The sequence below is a fragment of the Panthera leo genome, chromosome E1 (genome assembly GCF_018350215.1).
Source record: "Panthera leo isolate Ple1 chromosome E1, P.leo_Ple1_pat1.1, whole genome shotgun sequence".
Lineage (NCBI taxonomy): Eukaryota > Metazoa > Chordata > Mammalia > Carnivora > Felidae > Panthera > Panthera leo.
The window spans coordinates 15,667,587-15,690,969 of NC_056692.1; the positions used below are offsets into that span (position 1 = coordinate 15,667,587).

Consider the following 23,383-nt stretch of genomic DNA (forward strand, 5'->3'; position numbering starts at 1 on the left):
ATGGCTGTAGCTTATATTAAAAAAACAGAAAGCATGTGGTCATTTCAAATCCTGAGGTCTGTCACGAACTAAGTTTAATGCTTGGGGAGCAGAAATACATATTCTAAATAAGAATTTTAAGGGGAAATTATCCCCTACTCAAAAAATAAATCAAGGATTTAAGGAGATCGATTTGGTTATACGGTTACTCTGATTTTTCTATCTTTCCATAACTTGTTAATAATATCCACAAAGCACTTACTCAGTATTTTATAAAAACGCATGTATTTTACACAATGGCACAAGCCGTCAATTACTGAATCACAAAGCTCCCTCTTCCAAACAGCTCAATGACCATCTCTCCAACGAGACAGCAGGAACCCTGGAAACACACGTGAGAGACCAGAACCCCAGTGTGAATAGTGACGTGTCCACGCTTCGGTGGTTCCCACCTGCGAAGCTTCTGTACCCCTCCAGTGCGGTTTCAGGATGGGAGCCGCAAGGGAGCAGTGACCTGAGAGCTCTTAGTAAGTACTGGGCTATGATCATCTTCCCATACAAATAAATGGCAAGATGAAACAAAGAGCCTCTGAGATTACTTGAGAATTATGTGTCTGTAGGACGGTGGCCAAAATTCCAACAACGAAAGCCTGGCAGCAACAGCAGCAGCACTGGCATTAGCTGCTACAACGGATTTGTGGCGTTAGCTCACTCCCAGTTTCCTGCAGGCTTCACTTTTCAGAGTTAGTGTGCAAAAGTCACTGAACTGGGCGCTGCAGAGAATCAGTCACCAATTTCTCAAGGAATTCGCTTTCTTGGCTAACCAGGACGTAGAAAGTGACAACCACAAGTGTCCTTAAATCAACATTGAAAGGTTATCTAAACCTATGGCTGCAAATGTGCTTCTGAAAACAGCAGCCACATAGAACGTACAACACCTGGAGGGAACCCTAAGGTAAACTGTGGGCTCTGGGTGGTGAGGATGTGTCAATGCAGGTCCATCGATTCTAACAAATGCGCATTTTGGTGCGGGGTACAGGTAGCAGGGGGGCTATGCATGGGCAGGGGCAGGAGCATATCAGAAACCTCCATATCTTCCTCTCAATTTTGCTGTGATCCTAAAATTACTCTAAAAAAATAAAGTCTATTAAAAAAACTGAAATCAACAGGCAAAATCCCTTAAGAAATCCCCCCATTGTGTTTAAACACAACTTAATTAAGCATACAACTTAATTGTACTCTATGATTTTAAGAAAGATGCCTACCATGAATTATTCTAAAGGTCGAGTTATGCTTAGACATGAGACTTTTTTTTTTTAATTAGCCTGGAATTAATGTAATTGTGCACTGCGAGAAGGGCATAGATAACTAATAAAACCCAGTTACCGGGTGGTAACACTGTTGTGGTATAGCTGCAAATACAGAATAAAAAATTTTGACTACAGTTTTAGCATTCTCATGGACACACAGATCTAACCTTCTTGGGTTTTAATTTGTCAATATAAATGAGCTATCTGGCCCTGGGTGACATTCATAGAAACTGCAGACAGGATGAATGAGAGAAGGTCTTTAGAATGCTTAGAACATTCAGATGCGGATACTATTAACTATCCAAAACTATAAAAACACTGTTATGGGCAGGAAATTTGTTCAACAAATATTTCCTGAGTGTCTACTATGTCAATGAGGTAGACACTAGCCCTGACCCTACAGAGCTACCTATGTAGCAAGTCAGAAAAGCAAAATGATGACAGATATATACACTGTATGCTGATATATGTGATGGAGACACAGGAGAAAATGTGGGGTGATGAATAACACAGGGAAATCTGGTGGATGAGCCTATAGCAGGTTAACTAGAAAAGGCAGAGTGTTCGAGGCAAGGGTTAGGCCAAAGGAAAGCGCTAGAGCAAAGACAGGAGCAGATGCAGCTGCTGTGTTATACATATATTACTCGTGAGGGGAAAAACGAATGCTTTGGCTACAGGCTACTAGCCCAGGGCTCTCATGTACTCCTCTTCACTTTTTTTTCTAGAAGTTTTTCCCCTTCCTCCACACACATTCTCTCTCCTCTCGGATTGGAACTCTGAAGTTGAAGAAGTTGAAATACAGCCACAGCTGGAGTTTAGGGGTTGGTTTTGGGTATATAAAATCTGACTTTCAACAGGAAAAGGGTCTCCTAAAGGGAGAGAGTCCAGCACAGGAAAAGTTCTCATTAAAATGGTAGCTTTCAGTGGCGCGTGGGTGGCTCAGTCGGTTAAAGCGTCCGACGTTGGCTCAGGTCATGATCTCATGGTTTGTGAGTTCGAGCCCCGCATCGGGCTCTGTGCTGACAGCTCAGAGCCTGGAGCCTGCTTCGGATTCTCGGTCTCCTCCTCTCTCTGCCCCTCCCCCACTTGTGCTCTGTCTCTCTCTGTCTCTCAAAAATAAATAAATGTTTAAAAAAAAATGGTGACTTTCAAACGACAACAACAAAAGGTGGAAGTGGCACCCGATGCACGAGGCAACACGGAGCCCCTAGAGACCAGGGGATTGATTTCAATCGACCAATTTCAATTGATTTCAATGAACAGTAAAACCAGCCTAAAAAGAGAATCTACCTTGTGACGTGGCAAAATTCTACTGCGATCCTCTCGGTCATGTACCACTCACGTGGAAACATACGGCCATATTTCTCCTCATAGTCCACGAGCTGGCGTTTTATCCAGGCATAGCGTCTGTCGATTTTGTCCAGCCAGGCAACCTTATTAGGAAGGGAGGGAACAAAAGCCACCCAGTGCTTAGAAGCAGTGTTGACAGTTTAAGGAAACAAGCAGAAACACAGAACCAAGAAAAACAAAACCAGTCTCTTTATTTCTCACAGTTTTAAAGAATCTAGGCTACTTTTTCACTTGATCCAGAGGTACTTAACTTGGTCTACGATTAGACTTCAGGTGTCTGTAAACTTCCTGAAACTGCATGCACAGTTTTATGCATGGGTGCATTTTTCTGGTGAGAGGATCTGTAGCTCCCATTAATTTCTCCAAAGAGTCAGAGACGTCAAAACGGTTAAGAACTACTGAACTGTCCAGTCAGCCCCTCACAGTTCAACCATCAACGTTTTAAGGCAGTAATACTAACAACATATAAATCAGCAGAGCATTTAATTTTCAATAAAATTCAAATGTAACATCTGATTTCACTTGGTTAATACTTACATCTTGGTTTTCTTGAAAAAGTACTAGATATTCTGACAGATGCTGTTTAATAAACTTTTTGATGATTTCCTGTTTGATTCTAGGGTCCAAAATATTAGCAACCAGACACGCATCTCGTAGAACATTGCTGGGTCCTCCTGGCCTCTGGTAAAACAAACAACGCACACCAGTTCAAGGGCCAGAAACAACCTTTAAATCTCATGGCTTCTGACAGCTGCTACTTCTTAGTTCTCTCTTGAAGTTATTATTACTTCCACTCCCCTGACACTTAGTCTTCTGCTGTGGATGGATATTTTAGTTACTTGTTACTCGATGAAAGAATTGTTAAGCTAGTCTGCAGTAGCCCATATAAAAGCTACTCTGTGAATCAGCAAGGAAACATTTTGGAAACAGGGTCAGCAATGGTCACAGGGAATTCGGCTTTCTGAACGCAAAAACTGAAATCACCTTGCTGAAGAGCTTTACATTTTTTTTAAAATGTTTTTTGAGAGAAAGAGAGAGACAGAGAACACAAGTGGGAGAGGGGCTGAGAGAGAGGGAGACACAGAATCTGAAGCAGGCTTCATCCAGGCTCTGAGCTGTCAGCACAGAGTCTAATATGGGGCTCGACCCCACGGACTGACAGATCATGCCTGAGCTGGAGTTGGACGCTTAACTGACTGAGCCACCCAGGCGTCGCACCTTGCTGAAAAGCTTTAAAATTCAGAATGACACCAGTCTCACTCCACATGTGCCACATCCCCTTGACTCCAACCTCAGATTCCTGTTCCCAGGTGCTTTATTTGTGCCAAACAGTGCAGTAGCATTTAAAATCTAAAACCAGGTTCCAAACCACCAGACTTGTTTTGCTGACAGTCAACTACTCAGACAGGTAACCAAAGGTAAATATTATGGTTTGGGCCTTTTGATCTGAAAAGCAAGAGAAGGGCTATCGAGGAGCCATACTCATACATCATGGTGGGAAGGCCTTTGTTCTTACTGAAAGCAATTTGACATGCTGAACTTTTCTTTATAGTAGCTCACTGAATGAACATGGTTGGCTGAGTGAACTATAGCAAAAAGAACACTTGGAATCTACTCTTGGCTTGGCTAAACAGCTGTGTAGCTTTCGCACAGTTACTGAAACTCATCTGAAAAATGAATGAAAAAAATGGACTTCAATTAGGCGATGGCTGACGTTCTTCCAAATCTTCATGATTTTTTTTGGGTAAACTCTGTCCAGTGTATCTATCTCAACTGAAGTTCAAGAGTTTTGTAAGTGTTGGGGCGCCTGGGTGGCTCAGTCCATTAAGCATCTGACTTGATTTCGGCTCAGGTCATGATCTCATGGTTCATGGGTTCGAGCCCCGTGTCAGGCTCTGTGCTGACAGGGCAGAGCCTGCTTGGATTCTCTCTCTGCCCCTTCCCGCCTGCATTCTCTCTCCCTCTCTACCCCCTGTCTCTCTGCCCCTCCCCCACTTGTATTTTCTCTCTCTCTCTCTCAAAATAAACAAACTTACATTTAAAAAAATCTCAATTTCTATTTGTGAAGTAGAAATAGCAACACAAGGCCTTTAAGAAAAGTCAACAGCCACTGGAAAGGAAAAAAGAAAACTTGGAAAAACTAAGTTACCCAGCTGCAGAAAAAGGAAGCAAGTTGTTAAAGAAAACCATTTGAACTTCATGTGGAGTTGAGAAAAAGACATAAAGTAGGTCATGATTAGTTTCTTCTAAATAATAAAGCTAGTCTTCATTCATATCTTTCTGAAACTTCTTGAAACTGGGCTAGATAGCAGAGCATATAGTAAAACAGACTTGGGACACTAAGAAGAGTCCGGTGCTTATAAGTTGTGAATATTTTACAATCCCTTTTTACAGGATTGCTTTCCAACATCCACATCCTACCGTTATATCAAGTGAAGAAAGAGAACAAAGTCCTGAAAGGAACATGTTCTACAAATAAAATATCTGATTACTAGAAGGCAGCCATAATATTTGCAGACATTAAAATCAAGAGCAGGTTTCCTATAGGAAGTCATCTACAAAGCTGGGGCAGCTACTCCCACCTACTTCCTAAGTTTCTTTTATGGAGCACAAAGAAAAATGATTAAGATATTTCCAGTTATTGAATTATAGAGCGGGTCCAGGAAACGTTCCTTGGCTCCGTAAATGAACATATATCCCCATCTCCACCCACCAAGTGCAGTGAGGAATGCTGCTTGCCTGTGTGTGCTTTGGTTCATTTGTGTTGAATAATTCCTTCTCCCGAAATAGCTCAAATAATAGAGAAAACAAGCTTCTGAAGGTTCTTGTCTCCCCAACACATGCAAAGCATTAAGATTACATCTGCTACAGTCTGAAAGATAGAGCTAAAAGCAGTTACCCAAGCACAATGACAGCCAAGTGAGGCAAGGCTTGCTATGGGAGAAGTGTAACCATAGCTCACAAGCGAAATACTGCGGGCTCCGCAGACACAACACAAACAGCCATGCCACCAGCGAGAGCTAAAGGGATTAATCTGAAAGAACAGGATTCTGATCATTAAAAGTGAATCTCCTAACTGTGTCACTCAGAGTTACATAAGCCTGCGGATGCTCCTCCCAGCTGTCTTTTCACCAAACTGAAACCAGCAAGTTATGTAACGATCCTAAAAAACACTGCGGCTTGAAGATTTTTTTTTTTTTTTTTTAACACAGCCATGAGAAAAAAGGAATTTACTGGGCAGACGAGATATTGGGTTTGACACACATTAAATTAAACCAAAATAAATCCTCACTTTTTGATGCTGGAAGAACATAGATGAAGATCAACATTGCTTTGGGATAATGAAAATCAGAGACGGTCTCACTGCCCTGAACCTTTAGCAAACAGACTCGTGGCAGCCAGCCAACACTTTTGGAATGGTAAAGGAAGAGTAACCGTAGTGAGTGTGAATCAGGCAAGAGTGGTGATAATGTCTGACTAGAGGGAAAATGCAAAACAATACCTTGGTGCCCTGGGAAGGAAATGCTTCTTCAAAATCGGCCAGGATTTGCTGTCCTAACTCAGTCTGGGCGGCTTTCACTCTGGAGGGAAAAGAGACCATGTCATTGCCTGGTGTAATTATCATATATCCATAAGTAATTATGCAAAGATCGATAAGGGTCAGAACTGTAGAAGTCTTTAGAGATCGTCAGGGAAGTGGGGAGGTGTGGCTACATAAGAGAGGTCACATACTAGTTAGTGGCAGGTTTATGACCAGGACTCAGTCATTGGATTTATTCTCGTGATGGATTTTCTATATCCCAAAGTTCTTCAAGGTCACCCCTGACCTGGTGTGGGGTAGTATATGTTAATCTTTATAAAGCGTCATCAGGGGGTAGTTATGCTGTGGGAAAATGCTCTGTTATAATGCCCAATCCAATAGAAATTCATGTTGGATTACCGCTACAATTTCTCTCGTGCTCCTTGTGGTACAGAATGCAGGAGGGCTCCATATTGCCTTAGAAATGTTTTTTTCAACCCTGAAACCAACACCAGGATCCTAAGTTTTAACAAAAAACCGAAAAGAATGTTTTCTAAAGGAAAAAGGAAAAAGATCCGAAAGATAAAATGAGCTACCACTTGGGAGTGAAGGCCAACGGAAGGAAGATGAAGTTCACTCAGAAGACTGATGGACAACAAAAACGAGTTCGAAAGAGGGATGTGGTCAGGACTTAACCTGGTGGTCTGCACGTATACCGGGAGCTCAAGAAATACTTGTCGGCTTCAATGAGAGGAGGACGGAGAAACGGCCAGGAGGAGAAAGGAATGGCGTGTCAGCACCTCCTGCAACGATCACATCCTGTCCCAGCCGCCAGGAGTTGGATGCCTCGCACCAGCCATTCCCCCAGAGCTGGACTGCCCTGAGCCCGAGGCAAGTATTTTACCTTTGCTAAAAGCACCATAAAATAGTGTTCTTCCTTTTTTGGTCTCCACCCTGTTGCTTTGGAATTAACTTTGTAAAGTTTCTAGAAATAGTGAACAGCTCAAAACCACAATTTCTTTGGCTATTCAGCTGTGGCTGGCAACCTACTGAGAATTTTTTTTTTTAAATGAGGGGACAGGCAGGACCCCAAACAATCTGTTTTTTTCTGTGGCAGAGTAAGTATGCTTTATTCCACATTCTTTCCAGGGCTTTTCCACTATCTTCAAGATTTTTAAAACCATTCCTGTAAGTGGGTTTGCAGCCTCTTTAGTTGCTCAGTGACAGAGATAAGGCTATTATTACTGGGACGGCCCCCAAATCACAATCAGGGCCCGCCGTCCAGAGTTGCCCAACGGACAATGGGAAACGTGCCTTGAGTATGAGGTCTGACAGGAGAGAAGAGAACCTGCTTTTGTAAAACTGTACCTCAAAGTCTTGTGACTCCACATAACGGGCCAGGCAGACAGCCTCCCCTGGCGCCAGGTCACAAGACAGAGGCAGCTTCCAGAGCCTCAGGCCCCGCTGTTCCTGCTTGCCTTTTGGCAGCACACAGACAGCCCCAGTTCCCTCCTGAGCCACGGGGACAATCCCTGGAGGGGAAGCTCCACCCCAAGTCAGGGACACTCATGTCATATTCTCAGGGCTCCTGAGCATCTCAGTGACACAAAGGTCCCAGCTCTGCCTCTTTCACCCCTCCCACCCCATCATCCCCGAACTCCACATTCTTGCCGGGGTGCCTGAAAAGACCACCGGAGCCTATGATAAGGCCTGGTACTCCCAGAGCGCAGAAGAGAGGGGAAGAACCAGGGTGTGATTTGTAGACCCCCTGGCCATCTTTTCCAATCCAGTTTCAAAGTCACGTCTTAGGAGCGCAGACCTAGCTGTGCCACCAGTGAGCCACATGTAAATCAGTCATGTCCCCAACACGGGCCACAACTAGGGAGAGTTGTGAAGTAAGAGGGTGGGATGCAGGCCTGTACCGGATGCCTTCCGCTGTCCTCTCCAGGACTGACTGCTGCCCAGAGCCCACCTTTCCAGCGCCAGTGGGCTTGGCAGGCACCTTCACAGGGGGCTGCAAGTTGGATGTGGAATTAATGCTGGAGCACAAGAATAGGCTTCGGAACATAAATGTTTCCAAGCAGTTTCTGAAGCGTCCCGCAGTGACTCAGATGAAAGAGCAACCATCTCCCTTACTGATATTAATGATGGTATCTATAATCCCAAACCACGATTCCATGCATTTTCAGGGTGAGATGTAATATAGTCTTTATGCTCAGTTGTCTAAACAGGATCCTAGAAAGCAGTCAACCCTAAGAGAATACATCCTGGGCCTAACTCGTTCCTCTTCTAATGATGAAAGTAAGTTCCGTAAAAAGAGAGACTGGCTGAGACTCTGTTGGCAGAAAAGAGTTGAACTACCATGATTTTCATAAAAGCGTCTAGGAAATTTACCTACAACTAACAGAGAACAGAAATTTACCTACCACTAACAGAGAATAGGGTAAATAAAAATTCCTCCTGGTATCCAAGTAAGCTCAGTCTGCTTCGGTGGTGACAACTCGGTGTTGATCACTTAGGCAACAGAGGAGTCGCCGTGCTGATCAGAAAGGAAGGTCAACCAACTGACTTCTAGTACCCTCCATACCATCTGATGAGAGGTTGCTCAAAGGTGACCTTTGCACACTGGGTGGTAGCAGAAGGATACAGGAAATTATAAAAATTATTTAGACATCTGTGGATAAAGTAACCCTGACGCTTCCATTACCTTGTCAACGGCTGTCCCAAAGAAAACACCCTGGGCACTTCACAATAAGCTGACCTCCCAAAGTCTGCACTGGACAGAACAGTTAATTAAGTTAGTCAGATGCTCTATTTCCAAACAGACAGGCTCTGTAAAGAATCCCACCCCAGAATCAGAGTGATTCAGTGGGACAATTTGAGATCGTCAAGCACAGCCCTTGTACCTTTGAAACTTCAGAAAGAACTTGTCAAAGTCACACAGTCAGACCTTTTCATTTTCCAATTTCTTTCATTGCTACACCATGCGACACCCCCTCTCCCCAACCTGCCAGGTATCTCTCTCATATAAAAAGTGAGTTATAGTCCTCTACCATATTTTCTTTAGTTCAAGGGCTTTACAGGTTTCAGGAGAATGCAAGAATCTTCTACTCTTTCTCAAGAAATATCGACTGATTACTAGAAACAGTTGCTTTCGTGGATATTCTTGAACCAGGAGGCTTGAAATATAAAGACGATATTAAAAAAAAAAATCTTTCCTTCAATGCTACATTAATATTTAAGCATTTTCTAGAAGGGTGGCTGGAAGAAACAGGTATATTCAAATCAAGGTCCATGAACTTCATATTTCAAACATACAGGCAAAGGTCACAACCTTTCATGCGACTTCTGCGATTTACAGACAGCAAGCTATTAAACTGGAGAAACTAAAGCAACACATAGGGTGTAACTCTGCTGCTTTCCCCCCTCCCCACAAACAGCTACTTCTATCACTTCCAGATGGTTCCACCATCACTTATGTAAACATAAGGGAGGAGAATTCACCAGAAAAGATGCTAAAAATAAGAAATCTGGACTTTCCTCAAACTTTTAGTACCTCTTGAAAAACAATTGTAGTCAAGCACTGAAAACAAGAGATTTCTCCTCCTGGGTTGTTTTTGGTGTAGCACATATTCTGTATCACCAACACAAAAGTTTTGCAAACGGAAGCTGCAAAATGAACTGAAAGAAAAATAAATCCTCCTGTGTTTGCAGCAATCCTACGTGATAATGAATGGCAGAAGCCCTGAAATATACTACTAGAATGTTAGATTTTCTCTTTTTGAAGAGAATGTCTTACAACAGTGATCACAAAGTTCCTTCAAATGTATAAAACCACCTCTTTGAAAAACGTTAAAAAGAAGAGTCCTAAAAGAGTGCATCCTCTTGTATGTCTTGTTTGTCCCTACAGACAATTAGGAATAGAATTCAGTTCTGCCGTATTTCTGCCATCGACGATGCCCACCCAAGGGGCACCTTGGGTGGGCGTCTGACTCTTGATTTTGGCTCAGGTCGTGATTCCACGGTTTGGGATCAAGCCCTGTGTCGGGCTCTATGCTGAGTGTGGAGCCTGCTTAGGATTCTCTCTCTCTCTCTCTCTCTCTCTCTCTCTCTCTCCCTCCCTCTCCCCCTCTCCCCTGCCTGTACTCACTCTAGCTCTCTCTAAAAGAATTAAAGCAACAACAACAAACAATGCTTATCCAACACAACCAACTGGTAACCAATCCCTCCACACATCTCCTTGACCTCATGGCCACTGTCTTGGTAAGGTTCTTATCTTTTCTAGGCTAGAACATAGTCTCAATCTCCAGTCCTTTGTGCCTATAATCCATCAGACTTTTACAAAACACAAATGAGATCATGCCTCTCCCCACTTAAGATTTTTCACTGTCCACAAAATAAAGGGCTCTTTAGCATGGCATATAAAATCTGACCCTACCTACCTACGTAGCCTTTCACACTCCATTGTCTCCCAAAGTACCATGATGTTCTCTCTCTCTCTCCTATTGTTCCTCCTCTCTTCTTGTCTTGGTGGTAAGATCCTACCTATTCTTCAAGACCAGATGAAAACTGAACTCTTCTGTCACCACTGCCCTCAGCCCCCAAAGGCGGAGTCTTTCAATTCCTCTTCTGAGGTCCTGCTATTCCTTGTGCAGTACCTACCAGTTTTGTTATATGCACGCTACACTAAAATTTTCTACTAGTGTCTCTCTTTTCCGCACAACAATGGTGAACTCGTTGAGGGCAGAGCATATGTATTTCTTACTTTGTGCCTTCAGTACCCCAGCATGGGGCCTAGGATATAGAAAGTCCATAGTATACATCCTTTAGGTAAATGAAGGACAGAATAAAGTGAATTGGGAAAAAGATCAACTCTGGATTATCACGAGGGTGAAGGGAGGGGATAGTGCCTTCCCTTCTCCTCCTCCATCCCCTGAGCACAAGTCTGCCTTCTCCATCCAAGCTTCCTTCTTTCTGGCAGCTCCTAAGGACCGGTTTGTCTGCACCCTTGGCTACTTTGTGACCCCAGGGTGATATGGCGACCGGCCAGTTCTAAGTGTGGAGGAGTTAGGAAGGATGGGGGAAAGGGTGGTGATTTCCCTAGGATTCTGCCAAGTTTGGTTCTTCCATTCCCTAACGGTTCTGTGGCATTGCCACTAGAAGACGGCACACTGAGTACCTGCTGCAATCTCCCCTTGTGCCCCAAATCCTTAGACATAATGACAAGATTTTAATAAAAATCCAGAACCAGGCAAGAAAAGAACTGGCACACTAGAAACTCTTTGGACTGCCTGGGAGCACAGGACTGAAGAAGGAAATCACTGCTGAAAACTGCTTTTCGAACATGAAAGACATGAGGGTAGTGGAGACCAAGAGCAGGAAGTGAATGCCAGCGGGGTATGTCGGGCTCCTGCAGGAGGAGTCACCAAGCCAGTGTCCGGGTCTGCGTCCCCGCCTTGTGCGGCCAGGTCGGGAGTGGGTATGCGTCTGAGAACCCCAGCAGAGGCCAGAGGGCTGACAACACCCAGGCAGGGCAGGGAGCCCCGAGCCCAGAAGATCAGCCGCTGGCCTCTCCACCTGGCAGTTCCAGCCCCACCTCACCTCAGAAGAGCTACCTGCAGCACTTAGCTGAGCAGCACAGCCCCCTCTCCGTCACCGGCGGGTGGCAGTAAAAGAGCATCCCTGATCAGAACGACGGAATCTGAAAGCCAAAAGTGAGCTTTTGGCTAGAAATCACCCAACACCAGAGGAACGCTAATAGCAAGAAAGAGAGTCCCATGATCAGCAAACCGAAGACCTTCTATCAGAGGACAAAGAAACAGAACAGAAACTGAAACTCAGAGCTTCAAAATACACAGACTCTATACACCCTGAGAGATTTAAGAGGATATTGTGCCCATGAAAAAAGAATCAAGTAGAGATCCTAAAGATTAAAGTGGGACTGCTGAAATAGAAACTCAACAGCTGGGCCAGACAGCAGAATGGGCATGACTGAGGAATACGTTAAAACAGTAAGGCTCAGTTGAGGAACTCAGCCTTTTTAAAAGGGGGAAAAAAGAGATGCAAAGTAGGAAAGAAAAATTAAGAAATATGGCAGTAGATCTAGAAGTTCCAATATTCGTGCAATAGGAATTCTTTCCACTAAGAGAGAGAATAGAGAACAATGCATAGAAACTACTCAAAGAAAAAGAAGAAAACGATTTCTCCCAACTTAAGAAACTTATGAGTCTTGATTTATTTAAAAAATTTTTAAATTTTATTTAAATCCAAGTTAGTTAACACATAGTGTAATAATGATTTCAGGAGTAGAATTTGGTGACTTGTCACTTACCTATAACGCCCACTGCTCATCCCAACAAGTGTCCTCCTTAATGCCCATCCCCCATTTAGCCCATCCCCCTACACAACACCCCTCCAGCAACCCTATTTGTTCTCTGTATTTAACAGTCGCTTATGGTTTGCCTCCCTCTCTGTTTTTATCTTATTTTTCCTTCCCTTCCCCATGTTCATCTGATTTGTTTCTTAAATTCCACATATGAGTGCAATCATATATGTCTTTCTCTGACTAATTTCACTTAACATAATACACTCTAGTTCCATCCATGTTATTGCAAATGGCAAGATTTCGTTCTTTTTGATCACTGAGTAATACTCCATTGTATACATATACCACATCTTCTTTATCCATTTGTCAGTTGATGGATATTTGGGCTTCTTCCCATAATTTGGCTGTTATCGATAGCACTGCTATAAACACTGGGGTGCATGTGCCCCTTTCGAATCAGCGTTTTTGTATCCTTTGGATAAATATCTAGTAGTGCAATTACTGGGTCGTAGGGCAGTTCTATTTCTGAAACTCAAGTCTTTATATTGAAGATACAGTAAGTACAGAGTAACATGAAGGACAAGAGACCTATATCCTAGTAAAATTCCTGACACACACACCCCCAATCTCAAATGCTTCCAGAGCAAAATAAAAATCAAACAAAAACAGATGATCTTATAAAGGAGTAAGAATCAGATTGACCAGATTTTTGATAGGCAATAAGAAACGCCAGACAGTAGATTTGCCTAGTCTATCATGCAACAGCCAATGGGTAGAAGCAACCTGTGTGTCCATCAACAGATGAATGGATAAACAAACTGTATAATATATATTTACAATGAAATATTCAGCCTTAAAAAGAAATGAAATTCTGACACATTCTACAACATGGATGAACCATGAAACACTGTACTCAGTAAAATAAGCCAGGCACAAAAGAACAAATATTATATGATTCCATTTATATGAGGTACCTAGACTAGGCAAATCACAGAAACAGAAAGTAAAACAGAAGTTACCAGAGGTGGGGGAGAGGAGGTAATGGGAGTTACTATTTAATGGGTAAGAGTTTCTGTTTGGGGTAATGAAAAAGTTTTAGAAATAGAAGTGGTGATGGTTATATAATATTGTGAATATACTTAATGCCACTGAAGTGTGTACTTAAAAATGATTAAAATTTTATGTTATGTGTATATTAACATCATTTTTTAAAAAGTAGGAATCCCGATGGGGCGCCTGGGTGGCTCGGTCGGTTAAGCGTCCGACTTCGGCTCAGGTCATGATCTCACGGTCCGTGAGTTCGAGCCCCGCGTCGGGCTCTGTGCTGACCACTCAGAGCCTGGAGCCTGTTTCAGATTCTGTGTCTCCCTCTCTCTCTGCCCCTCCCCTGTTCATGCTCTGTCTTTCTCTGTCTCAAAAATAAATAAACGTTTAAAAAAAAAAATTAAAAATAAAATAAAATTAAAAAAAAAAAAAAAAAAAAAAAGTAGGAATCCCGAATAGACCAATTACCACGGAAGAAATCACAGTGAGAGTCAAAGATCTGCCTTGAAAACAGGTAACACATCCAGATGGTTTTACAGGCAAGATCTACCAGATCTGACAAAGCATTAATGTCCAGAATATATAGAGACTTTTACAAAACAATAAGAAAGAAAGAAAGAACTCAATATTCAAAGAGACAATGGGCAAACAGGTATTTCAAAGGAAATGCAGATAGTCAATAATTAAATGAAAACTACTCTCAGTAGTTAGCAGAGAAATGAGAATGAAAGGAACTGGATGTTATTTTTCATCCATCAGTTAAATAAATCGGAAAACTGACCATTTAGCATTGTTGAAGGTATGGGGAAATGGGTACTGATACTGTCCAGATAGTGCTATAAATAAAAAAAGTCTCTTGGGAGGGCAAATGGGAAGTCATTATTAAAATTTTAAATGTACGCTACCCATGACCCAAAATCTCTCCTAGGGAAATATTTACAGATGTGTAAAAAGGGGTAGATTTAAAAAATCAGAAGCAAACAATCTAGTGATGTAAGAATGGTTAAATCATCTGCAGTGTATTGTACTTTGGAATTCCAGGTATCAATTAAAAAGCACGAGGCAGGTGTGTACATATTGATGCGGAAAAATCTCTAAAATACAACGAGAGGTTAAAACCAAAAGGTAAGTTTCAGAATGAAGCATATGGTGTGAAACCATTTATTTAAAATAAAACAAGGGGTGCCTGGGAGGCTCAGCCAGTTAAGCATCCGACTTTGGCTCAAGTCATGAGCTCACGGTTCGTGGGTTCCAGCCTCGCATCGGGCTCTGCACTGACAGTGCGGAGCCTGCTTGGGATTCTCTCTCTCTCTCCGTCTCTCAAGACAAATAAATTAATTTAAAAAATAAATAAATAAAAGAAAACTGGGGTGCCTGGGTGGCTCAGTCAGTTAAGCATCTGGCTCTTGATTTCAGCTCAGGTCATGATATCGCGGTTGTGGAACTGAGTCCTGTGTTGGGTTCTGTGCAGACAGCACAGAACATGCTTGGGATTCTCTCTCTCTCTCTCTCTCTCTGCCCCTTTCCCATCCACGCTCTCTCTCTCTCAAATATATAAACTTAAAAAAAATAAATAATAAAAGAAAAGAAAACCACAAACTGAAACTACAGACTTATGTAAATGCACAGATAAAAGATCTAGAAGGATACACATTAAATTGATAACAGTCACTCCCTGTATAGGTAGAGGCACAGCTAAATGGCACTTTGGTTTCATCTGTATATTTTTGAGGACGGCAGGGGAGGGCAGAAAGAGAGACACACACAGAATTCAAAGCAGGCTCCAGGCTCTGAGTTGTCAGCACAGAGCCCGACGCAGGGCTCAAGCTCACAGACTGTGAGACCATGACCTGAACTGAAGTCAGATGCTTAACCAACTGAGTCACCCAGGCATGCCTGACTTTTGTTAAAATAAAGAAAACATATCCCTGGATCACTTATACAATTACTTATAGGATTACAAATACAGAAACGTGAGGAAAAAGAGGCCTGTAGCAATCAGGCCTCATTAAGAAGGCAGAAGTGAAGATGATGGCTGCTGCTAAGTTCCAGCCCCCTTGTCTCTTCTTTGTGGCAAGAAAGGTTAGGATTCGTCAATCATGATCATCTCTGCCTTCTCGGTATTCTCCTTGCCTTCTTTCTAACAGAAAAGACACTGAACTCACCCCCCTCCCACTGTCCTTTAGAATCTTCATCTTCCTTCTAAGCATCAGCCTTTCTTTCTACTGGTTCTGAATCTGGGATTGGAACTCAACAGAGGTAAGAATAAAGAAGAGGCTAAGTCATCATTTTGTCACCTCTGAAGTTCTAGTGGCAAACAAGATTTTCCAAAGACTTCCACGGCAATATTGCCCATTCCACGTGCCCTTTCTGTCAGTGGGACTCTGACATTCCCCCCACTGGGAGAGATGGCTTAGAAGAGACTATGTTCCTTCCTCCCTCATCCTGGCAGCCTTGTGACTAGGAATGATGCTATGGGACTTCCAAGGTCTGGTTCTCTTGGGACCTGGCCATGAGGAAGACCAAACAGCCCATGGAGGACAACTCAGGTGAACTCCCAGTGCACAATGAGCACTCACTTGCCAGCCATGAGAGTGAGTCACGGATCCTTCAGGCCCCTCCTGAGCCACCCCAGCTGATGCTGCGTGAAGCAGAGGCGAACTGTTCTGCTGAGGAAGGCCAAATTACAGGAGTAAAGTAACTGTTGTTTGTCAGCCACTAAGGATTGTGGTGATTTGTTACAAGGAAATAGACAACTGGAAGAGTTTTTCTCATAAATGTGGACAGCCAAGAGTTGTCTACACATACAACATTCCAGCTGCCCGTCCTGGGATGCTGGGCCCGCAACTATCTAATATAGATTGCTTTAGAAGATATGGTAAGGAGTCGGTAAGGGATAAGGTAGACAGGATATCTGTGTCACACAGAGACAGATCAGATGACATCTGAGGTTCTTTCTTACAAGATTCTGCAGTGAACATACTGAGCTAAGTGCTGAAGCGCATCCTAGCACGGTCTTTTCTTAAAGCAGGTGATTGTTTTCTCCAAGGACACTTTACCTCTCAGAAAGCTGCCGGATCTGTGGAACTCCCATGTACTTGTGGAAGTGCTCCAGAACATTCATCACACCCTGAAGAAGATTAGCAACTTCTCCATACTGTCTTCGCCTGGTCATGGCTCTGCAAGGAAATAAGAAGTCGAGAACGCTAGAAAAACACTGAGGACACAAGACACAGATGCAGGACAATCTACTCTGAACTACAAAATAGAGATCAACTCGATCTGGTGACCATGTACTACTGAGCACTGAATACATAAGGTCCTGTGCCTTGCTGGTGAAAAAAATAAGACCTAGTCAAAATCCTCAAGGTGACATTGTTTAGTAAGACAGAGAGAGAGCCAAGTACACATCTAACTAAAACCAAGTAGGACAAACTGAGTCTACACAGAAGTACAAGTTATGCAATATAGGAGGTACAAAAGAACGTGGGAATGATGGAGGGGTGGGGGAGGGGAAATCTAGGAAGACTATGGATTTGGGTTGGATGTTATGGGATTAGCAGGCTTTTAACAGAGATGAGGGATAAGAATGTTACTATCTGAGGATTACAGCTTAGGGGCAAACAGAACACATCATCCCAGCCTACAACAAAGGGTGTTTATATGTATTTAACTCAAATCTGTAGGTTTTAAGCCAATGTTAAGCAACTCTTGTCTCAGATAGGTCTACTTTCACTACTACTAATGTTAATGAAGCTTAAATAAAAGAAGGCTAATAAAATCAACAGTTACACAAGGAAGGACAAACTGTTAGTTCTAAGTTTTTCACTAGGGTGGAGCTTTTAAAATAATGTATAATTTATGACTTCCCTTAGGCATTTAAAAAAAAAAAAAAAAAAGAGGCTTTTAAAAAGACAGGACCAAGCTCAAGCAAACATGGTATGTTGCTACCACTGCCCGGTCTGATAGTCTGGTGGGAACCACAGCATCTGGGGCAACAGACAAGGAAACAGCTCCTCTAGTCTCTCACTGGCCGGCTCACCTCTCTGATCACTGCTTGCGGGAGGATGGGCCAGGGTTCGCTGGAGCTCACACAATGCCTAGAGAGACCAGGAAGGAGTCTGACCCCTTCATCCCCCCAGCTTTGGATGCTGCATCTAAATTTCTGTGCAGATGCTCTTTCTCTGTCTATACGTGAGACTACACTGACACTGGGGCAGGGGGAAATTCTCAGCCTGAGACAGACCACAGAAGTGAACCGGCATGTCAGAATTGTGCTAGTAAAACAGGTCTTTGGATTGCTTCTTGCGGTAAATAGCCAGCTCTTTGTTTTAATGGTGTTTCTAATGTCCTCACGCATCATTCCCTATAGCTCCTCTAAAAACCATGCAGGATGCTACAGTCTTTGAAAAAGACCTTGAAAAAGTGGGTCGGGGGACATCTGGGTGGCTCAGTTGGGCGTCTGAGTCTTGATTTCAGCACACGTCATTATCTCATGGTTCATGAGTTCGAGCCCGGCATCAGGCTCTGGGCTGACAGTGCGGAGCCTGCTTGGGATTCTTTCTCTCTCCCTCTTTCTGCCCCTCCCCAACTTGTGCATGTGCTCTCTCCCTCTCAAAAATAAATAAACCTTAAAAAAAAGAAAAAGTGGGTTGGAGAAAAAAGGTGGGATGAATGATAAATCAAAGCTCTGTTTCTCTACTGAACATCCAACGGCAGTGAGACTCAGCCCAACACAAGTCGGAAAACTTGCCAAGCAGAGGCTGCAGGGAGCCGTTACAGTCCTGAATGACCTTGCTGGCCTTAATGGTAGAGATTTGCCACGTTTAAATGACTTGTATTCTTAGAGTCATGCTCCACGTGCTGTCTGGGTCCCTTTCATACTCCTTTGCACCTCACTTCAAAGCGTCAGGTGTTTGTTACATTTTGAACACCAAAGGGCACAAAGCTAAAATGGTTGGGGCGCCTGGGTGGCTCAGTCAGTTAAGCGGCCGACTTCGGCTCAGGTCATGATTTTGCGGTCGGTGAGCTCGAGCCCCGCGTCGGGCTCTGTGCTGACAGCTCAGAGCCTGGAGCCTGTTTCAGATTGTGTCTCCCTCTCTCTGACCCTCCCCCGTTCATGCTCTGTTTCTGTCTCAAAAATAAATAGACGTTAAAAAAAAAAAATTAAAAAAACAAAAACAAAAACAAACAAACAAAGCCAAAATGGTGATTAACATTTGAGACCAATCTGCAGGAAGTGGGGCAGGAGAAGTACTTGGCTGAGAAGTAAAAGGAAAAAAAAAACAAACCCTATGCTGCCATTTTCTTTACATGGCACATTCACTCGCAGTGGACCCCAAAGAGAAAGTTGACGCTGCTTACTCAAGGGAATCCACGCCACCTGCTAACATGTGCAGGTGGTTCAGCGTTGTGATGGAGGTGGTCAGGTGGCGTTTGGCATGATCTAGCTGCTTAATATCGCGGGTGATTTCTTTAACCTAAATATCGAAAAACCGCAGGAGAAAAAGGAAGAAGGTTAAGAAAGATGTTAAATTCATTTGCAAGAAGCCCTGTAAGGAAATAAGGCAAATGAAGCAAGGAAAAAAAACCTCCGGTTAGCCCTTGGAGAAAACACAGACATTCTCATAATGTATAATCAAAATAACCTCCAATCAGCCCATTTGAATTTCATCAGGCATTTCTTCAGAAGACTTTACCCAGGGGTACAAAATCCTCAATTGCGAGAACGACATGAACTTTCTTTTTCACCTCAAGTGGAGTGATCCAAATAGCAATTTAGTATGGAGCATGTGGTCCAGGAGCCAAGTTCAGCGCATCTCCTCTTGAACAAGGTTTTTTTTTTTTTTAGAAAAGTATGTCTTCTGACAGGGCTATCAGGTTCAATACAATGGACAGTATTAGTTGGCTCTTCTACTGAGATGGTCTTTATTCATGGAAATAGACTTTACTGTCTGATCCCCAGCAAGGAAAGACTTGCTCTCAAATCTCAAGAAGACTAAAATGTAATACACTTAATATGTACTATTCTAGATGAGATGTAAGGTCTTCGGGAACCGAGAAGGTAATTGGGGCCGGGGCGGGGGGGGGGTAGAATTCGGACAGTGTTGACCCAGAAGAACCAAGAGAAAGAAACTCTGTACCTGGGAATACAAGTGTATTTTAGTCACCAGAAAAGCACATTCAGCAGTGAGGTGGGAACAATTCTCCAGCTTTGCTAATAACGAGGCAGAATGTTCCACTAAACTACTGTATATAGTTAAAAACGATTAGGATGAGGGGGGCCTGGGTGGCTCAGTTGGTTAAGCGTCCAACTTGATCTCGGCTCAGGTCATGATCTCGTGATTCCAGAGGTCGAGCCCTGAGTCAGGCTCTATATGGAGCCTGCTTGGGATTCTCTCTCTCCCTCTCTCTGCCCCTCCCCAGCTCACGTGCATGTGTGCGCTGACTCTCAAATAAACAAATAAACTTTAAAAAAAAAAGTTAAAAACTTGGTAGTGAGTTATGTTCACGTGATCTGATTTTTCAGAGTTCGATCATCCGGGGTGAACGCATAGAGTGAAGATCATAACCCTCCCAGTTTAGTTCAACACCCACAAACCTGTTGCGCTGACCTGGATCTTAGCAGTAAAAGTCCTTTCACAGGGACTTCCTCATCATGCCTGCTCTCTCTTGTCACTCTCAGGCTATCAGTATCTCTACTTCTATTGCCCAGGGCGGGAAACAGATTAAGAACCTGTTATTCTTCACAGAATAACTGAGTTTGGGGAAAAAGAAGATCAGGAGTGGTATAGTGAACTAGATACGGGAGTTTGGCCCCAGAATCTGACAACCCACTTCCAACACTGAAATCATTACCCTCTTTCCTACAGAAAAATCCCGGCACCTCTTTTGAGGTTCCTTAGCTCTGTTGGGTCTGTTAGCTCAGGGGTCTTTAACTACTGTATTAGAAGTCACAGTCATCTATGACTCTTCTCATTCCTGCATCATTAGTCACTAAATCCTGAGTACTCGTCCAGTGCCTCATCACAAAATCTGACCCTTTCTACTTCTTCAGACACCCCTTGCTCTGCACCAGAGGTGACTAGTCTCTCTGTTCCCAGTACCTCCCGTCTCTCCCCATCACATATCCTGTGCTTCTCTAGACACCACCCTTAAAGGCAGCTCAAGCAAGGGATGCTCAGGACAAAGTCACAGAGATCGCGACACAAACAGAACACCCTTAGTTAACGTACTTAACTGTTACCCAGGGGCAGCCAAAAAAGGACAGAACATGACGTGGTAAGTTTTGGAGTCAGGCAGCTCCAGGGTTGAATCTCAGCACGTCCAGTGTCCTACAGAAGCTGCCTGGCCTCACTGAGTCTCAGTTTCATTGATAAGATGGGTAATCATACAAATAATAATAAAACCTAGTTCGTAAATTTGCTGTGAGGGCTAAATGAGATCACTTGTCCCACTATAAAGGGACATCCATGGCACGGTATTTGGCACACTGTTGGAGGGCAACAAATATCCGTTCTCTCTTCGGTCCTACCTCTTCTTCCCTTTAGCAAAGCGCCATCCAGGAAAGCAAACTGCTTTAAAATAAAACATCTACTAACTTCCATGCTTCAACGGCCCGCGGATGGTGCTGGGGGCAGTGCATCCTGGGGGAAAGAACCACAAATCCGAGTCCCTCCTTGATGACACACAGCCTCTATCAAAGACTATTTAATTCTCTGACAAAGTACAAATATTATCATTATTTATTTTCCCCTCTGAAAAGAGATCTCCTCCTTCGACTCTTGGTTTGGTAGTTAAAGTCTGTAACACTACCTGCCTGGGAGAATGAACAGGAAGAGCTGACGGTGAGGGACGGCAACAACTGATGCTCACTCTGGGCCTATGTGTGACACGTCATCTCAATTAGTCCCCACAATTCTATGATGTACCCAGGACGGTCATCTCCGTTTTACAGTGAGGAAACTGAGGCACAGAGGGGCTGAATAACACGGTTAGTAAGTAGAGGGGTTGGACCCCACCCAGGCAGTCTGACTTCAGACTTCACTTCTCTTCACTGCTCTATCAAACTGCCCGCCCCCCTCCCACTCCATGTCCTTCCCTATCTTGCCACACGGCCACCGAAGAGAGCTGAAGGATACACATGAGGTCTGTTCCTGGAGTAAACTGTAACAGGATGTGGGGAGGAAAGACTGTATGGATTTGGGAGTTTTTATAACCAAAAGAAGTAGGGGGGCAATGACATCAGTAACGGCTCCTATCACAAGCCTCGTACTATGCCCAGTGCTCTTCATATGTTTAATTCCACAACAAGCTTTTGAGGCAGGTGTTACTGTTCTTACCTTACAGCTGAGGAAACTGGAGATCAGAGACAACTGAGAGACATTACATTATGTGGCCAGAATGTGTGCGCGGGAGCTGACATGTTACAGTGCCTGCCGTGGAGGAGGAGTGGGTGAGGCTGGGTTCTCCGTCAGTGGGCGGGCCTCCTGAGCACATCACCGGAGGACACAGATTTGTCAAAGGACAACTTCACCAAAACCGTAAGCATGCACTGTGGCAGGATCCGTCCCACCTCCCAATTCCAGTACCAGTTTTCATGACATATCGTGGATCTTAACTGAGAGATACGTGATATAAACAAATGCTCGAGAAAAGAATCCAAAATGACTAGAACACTATTTTGGGGAAAGAAGAAAACTTTTCCTATTTAAAAAAGGGCTGTGAATGCAGGGCAGCAGGGATGGTGAGTCACTGCACGTCTAGCCGCTCCTCTGGAACTGATCTGGAATGTACGCACAGGGCTTGCTTTCGAGACGTGGGTGCTGTGGCTGCCAGCAAGTGGGAGAAAAAGCCCATTCATGAGTGTGACTGGACAAGAACCGAACTTCCTCTTCTACTGCAAGAAAGTCAGGAAGAAACCTAAACTCACCATTTGCTCTGATTTTTCTGCTTTGTCTTTGATATCTTTGATTTTGCCAAAGAGCTGCTGGATAGCTTTCTGGGCCTCTTCAAGTGCCTAGAATAAAAGAAATAAATGACAAACAAGAAGCAACACAAGACGGTACCCAGTCACTGCACTATAATCGAGTCTAGCTTCAGAAGAAACCTACCAGAACGCACGCTCTTGACTCATTGTTCTTACGCAGTTTTACTGGACCCAAATAGTAGACGGACTCACTCTAGCATTTGGATACAGGCAAATACACAAGGTTCTTGCCAACCTGAATCATAAAGTTTTTTCAACGTTTTTTTTTTTTTTTTTTTATTTTTGGGACAGAGAGAGACAGAGCATGAACGGGGGAGGGGCAGTGAGAGAGGGAGACACAGAATCGGAAACAGGCTCCAGGCTCCGAGCCATCAGCCCAGAGCCTGACGCGGGGCTCGAACTCACGGACCGCGAGATCGTGACCTGGCTGAAGTCGGACGCTTAACCGACTGCGCCACCCAGGCGCCCCCTGAATCATAAAGTTTTAATTTAAAAACTATCTCCCTCCATCTTAGTGATGACTCCATGTTACTGATGACAACACAGGAATAAAACATGCACATCTGTACATGTTGGCACATGTGTGTGCATACATGTGTGCATAATAACCTTAAAGCTTGGAGAGAGACAGAGGTGGTTCTAATGTGGGAGAAACTCTGAACTTTGAAAGTTCCAGGAGACTGTGCCTTCAACAAAATCAACTGTGCATGGGGACTCCAGAACTGCGGTAAACCTTTAAGTTATTTATTTATTCTGAGAGAGAGAGAGAGAGAGAGAGACAGAGAGACAGAGAGACAGAGAGAGAAAGGGTGTGCACGAGCATAAATGGGGTAGGGGCAGAGAGAGAGAGAGAGAGAGAGAATTCC

At 43.7% G+C, this 23,383-nt stretch overlaps 1 protein-coding gene across 5 annotated transcripts in view; it reads right to left on the bottom strand.

The window, feature by feature from the left end:
• VPS53 (VPS53 subunit of GARP complex) overlaps positions 1 to 23,383 on the bottom strand; it is a 135,946-nt gene that overhangs the window by 76,389 nt on the left and 36,174 nt on the right. For 4 of the 5 annotated variants that reach the window (XR_006196442.1, XR_006196441.1, XM_042915541.1 and 1 more), the window contains 6 exons: positions 22,461 to 22,547; positions 18,893 to 19,008; positions 16,588 to 16,707; positions 6,142 to 6,220; positions 3,177 to 3,320; positions 2,580 to 2,722 (listed from right to left, as the gene is read on the bottom strand). Coding sequence is in view for 3 of the 5 variants with exons in the window: in XM_042915541.1 (XP_042771475.1) it covers positions 2,580 to 2,722; positions 3,177 to 3,320; positions 6,142 to 6,220; positions 16,588 to 16,707; positions 18,893 to 19,008; positions 22,461 to 22,547 (689 nt within the window). In the remaining 2 variants the exon portion in view is untranslated. Of the gene's footprint in view, positions 1 to 2,579; positions 2,723 to 3,176; positions 3,321 to 6,141; positions 6,221 to 16,587; positions 16,708 to 18,892; positions 19,009 to 21,870; positions 22,283 to 22,460; positions 22,548 to 23,383 lie in introns of those variants that run through there. The other variant, XM_042915543.1, reaches the window with a different exon arrangement.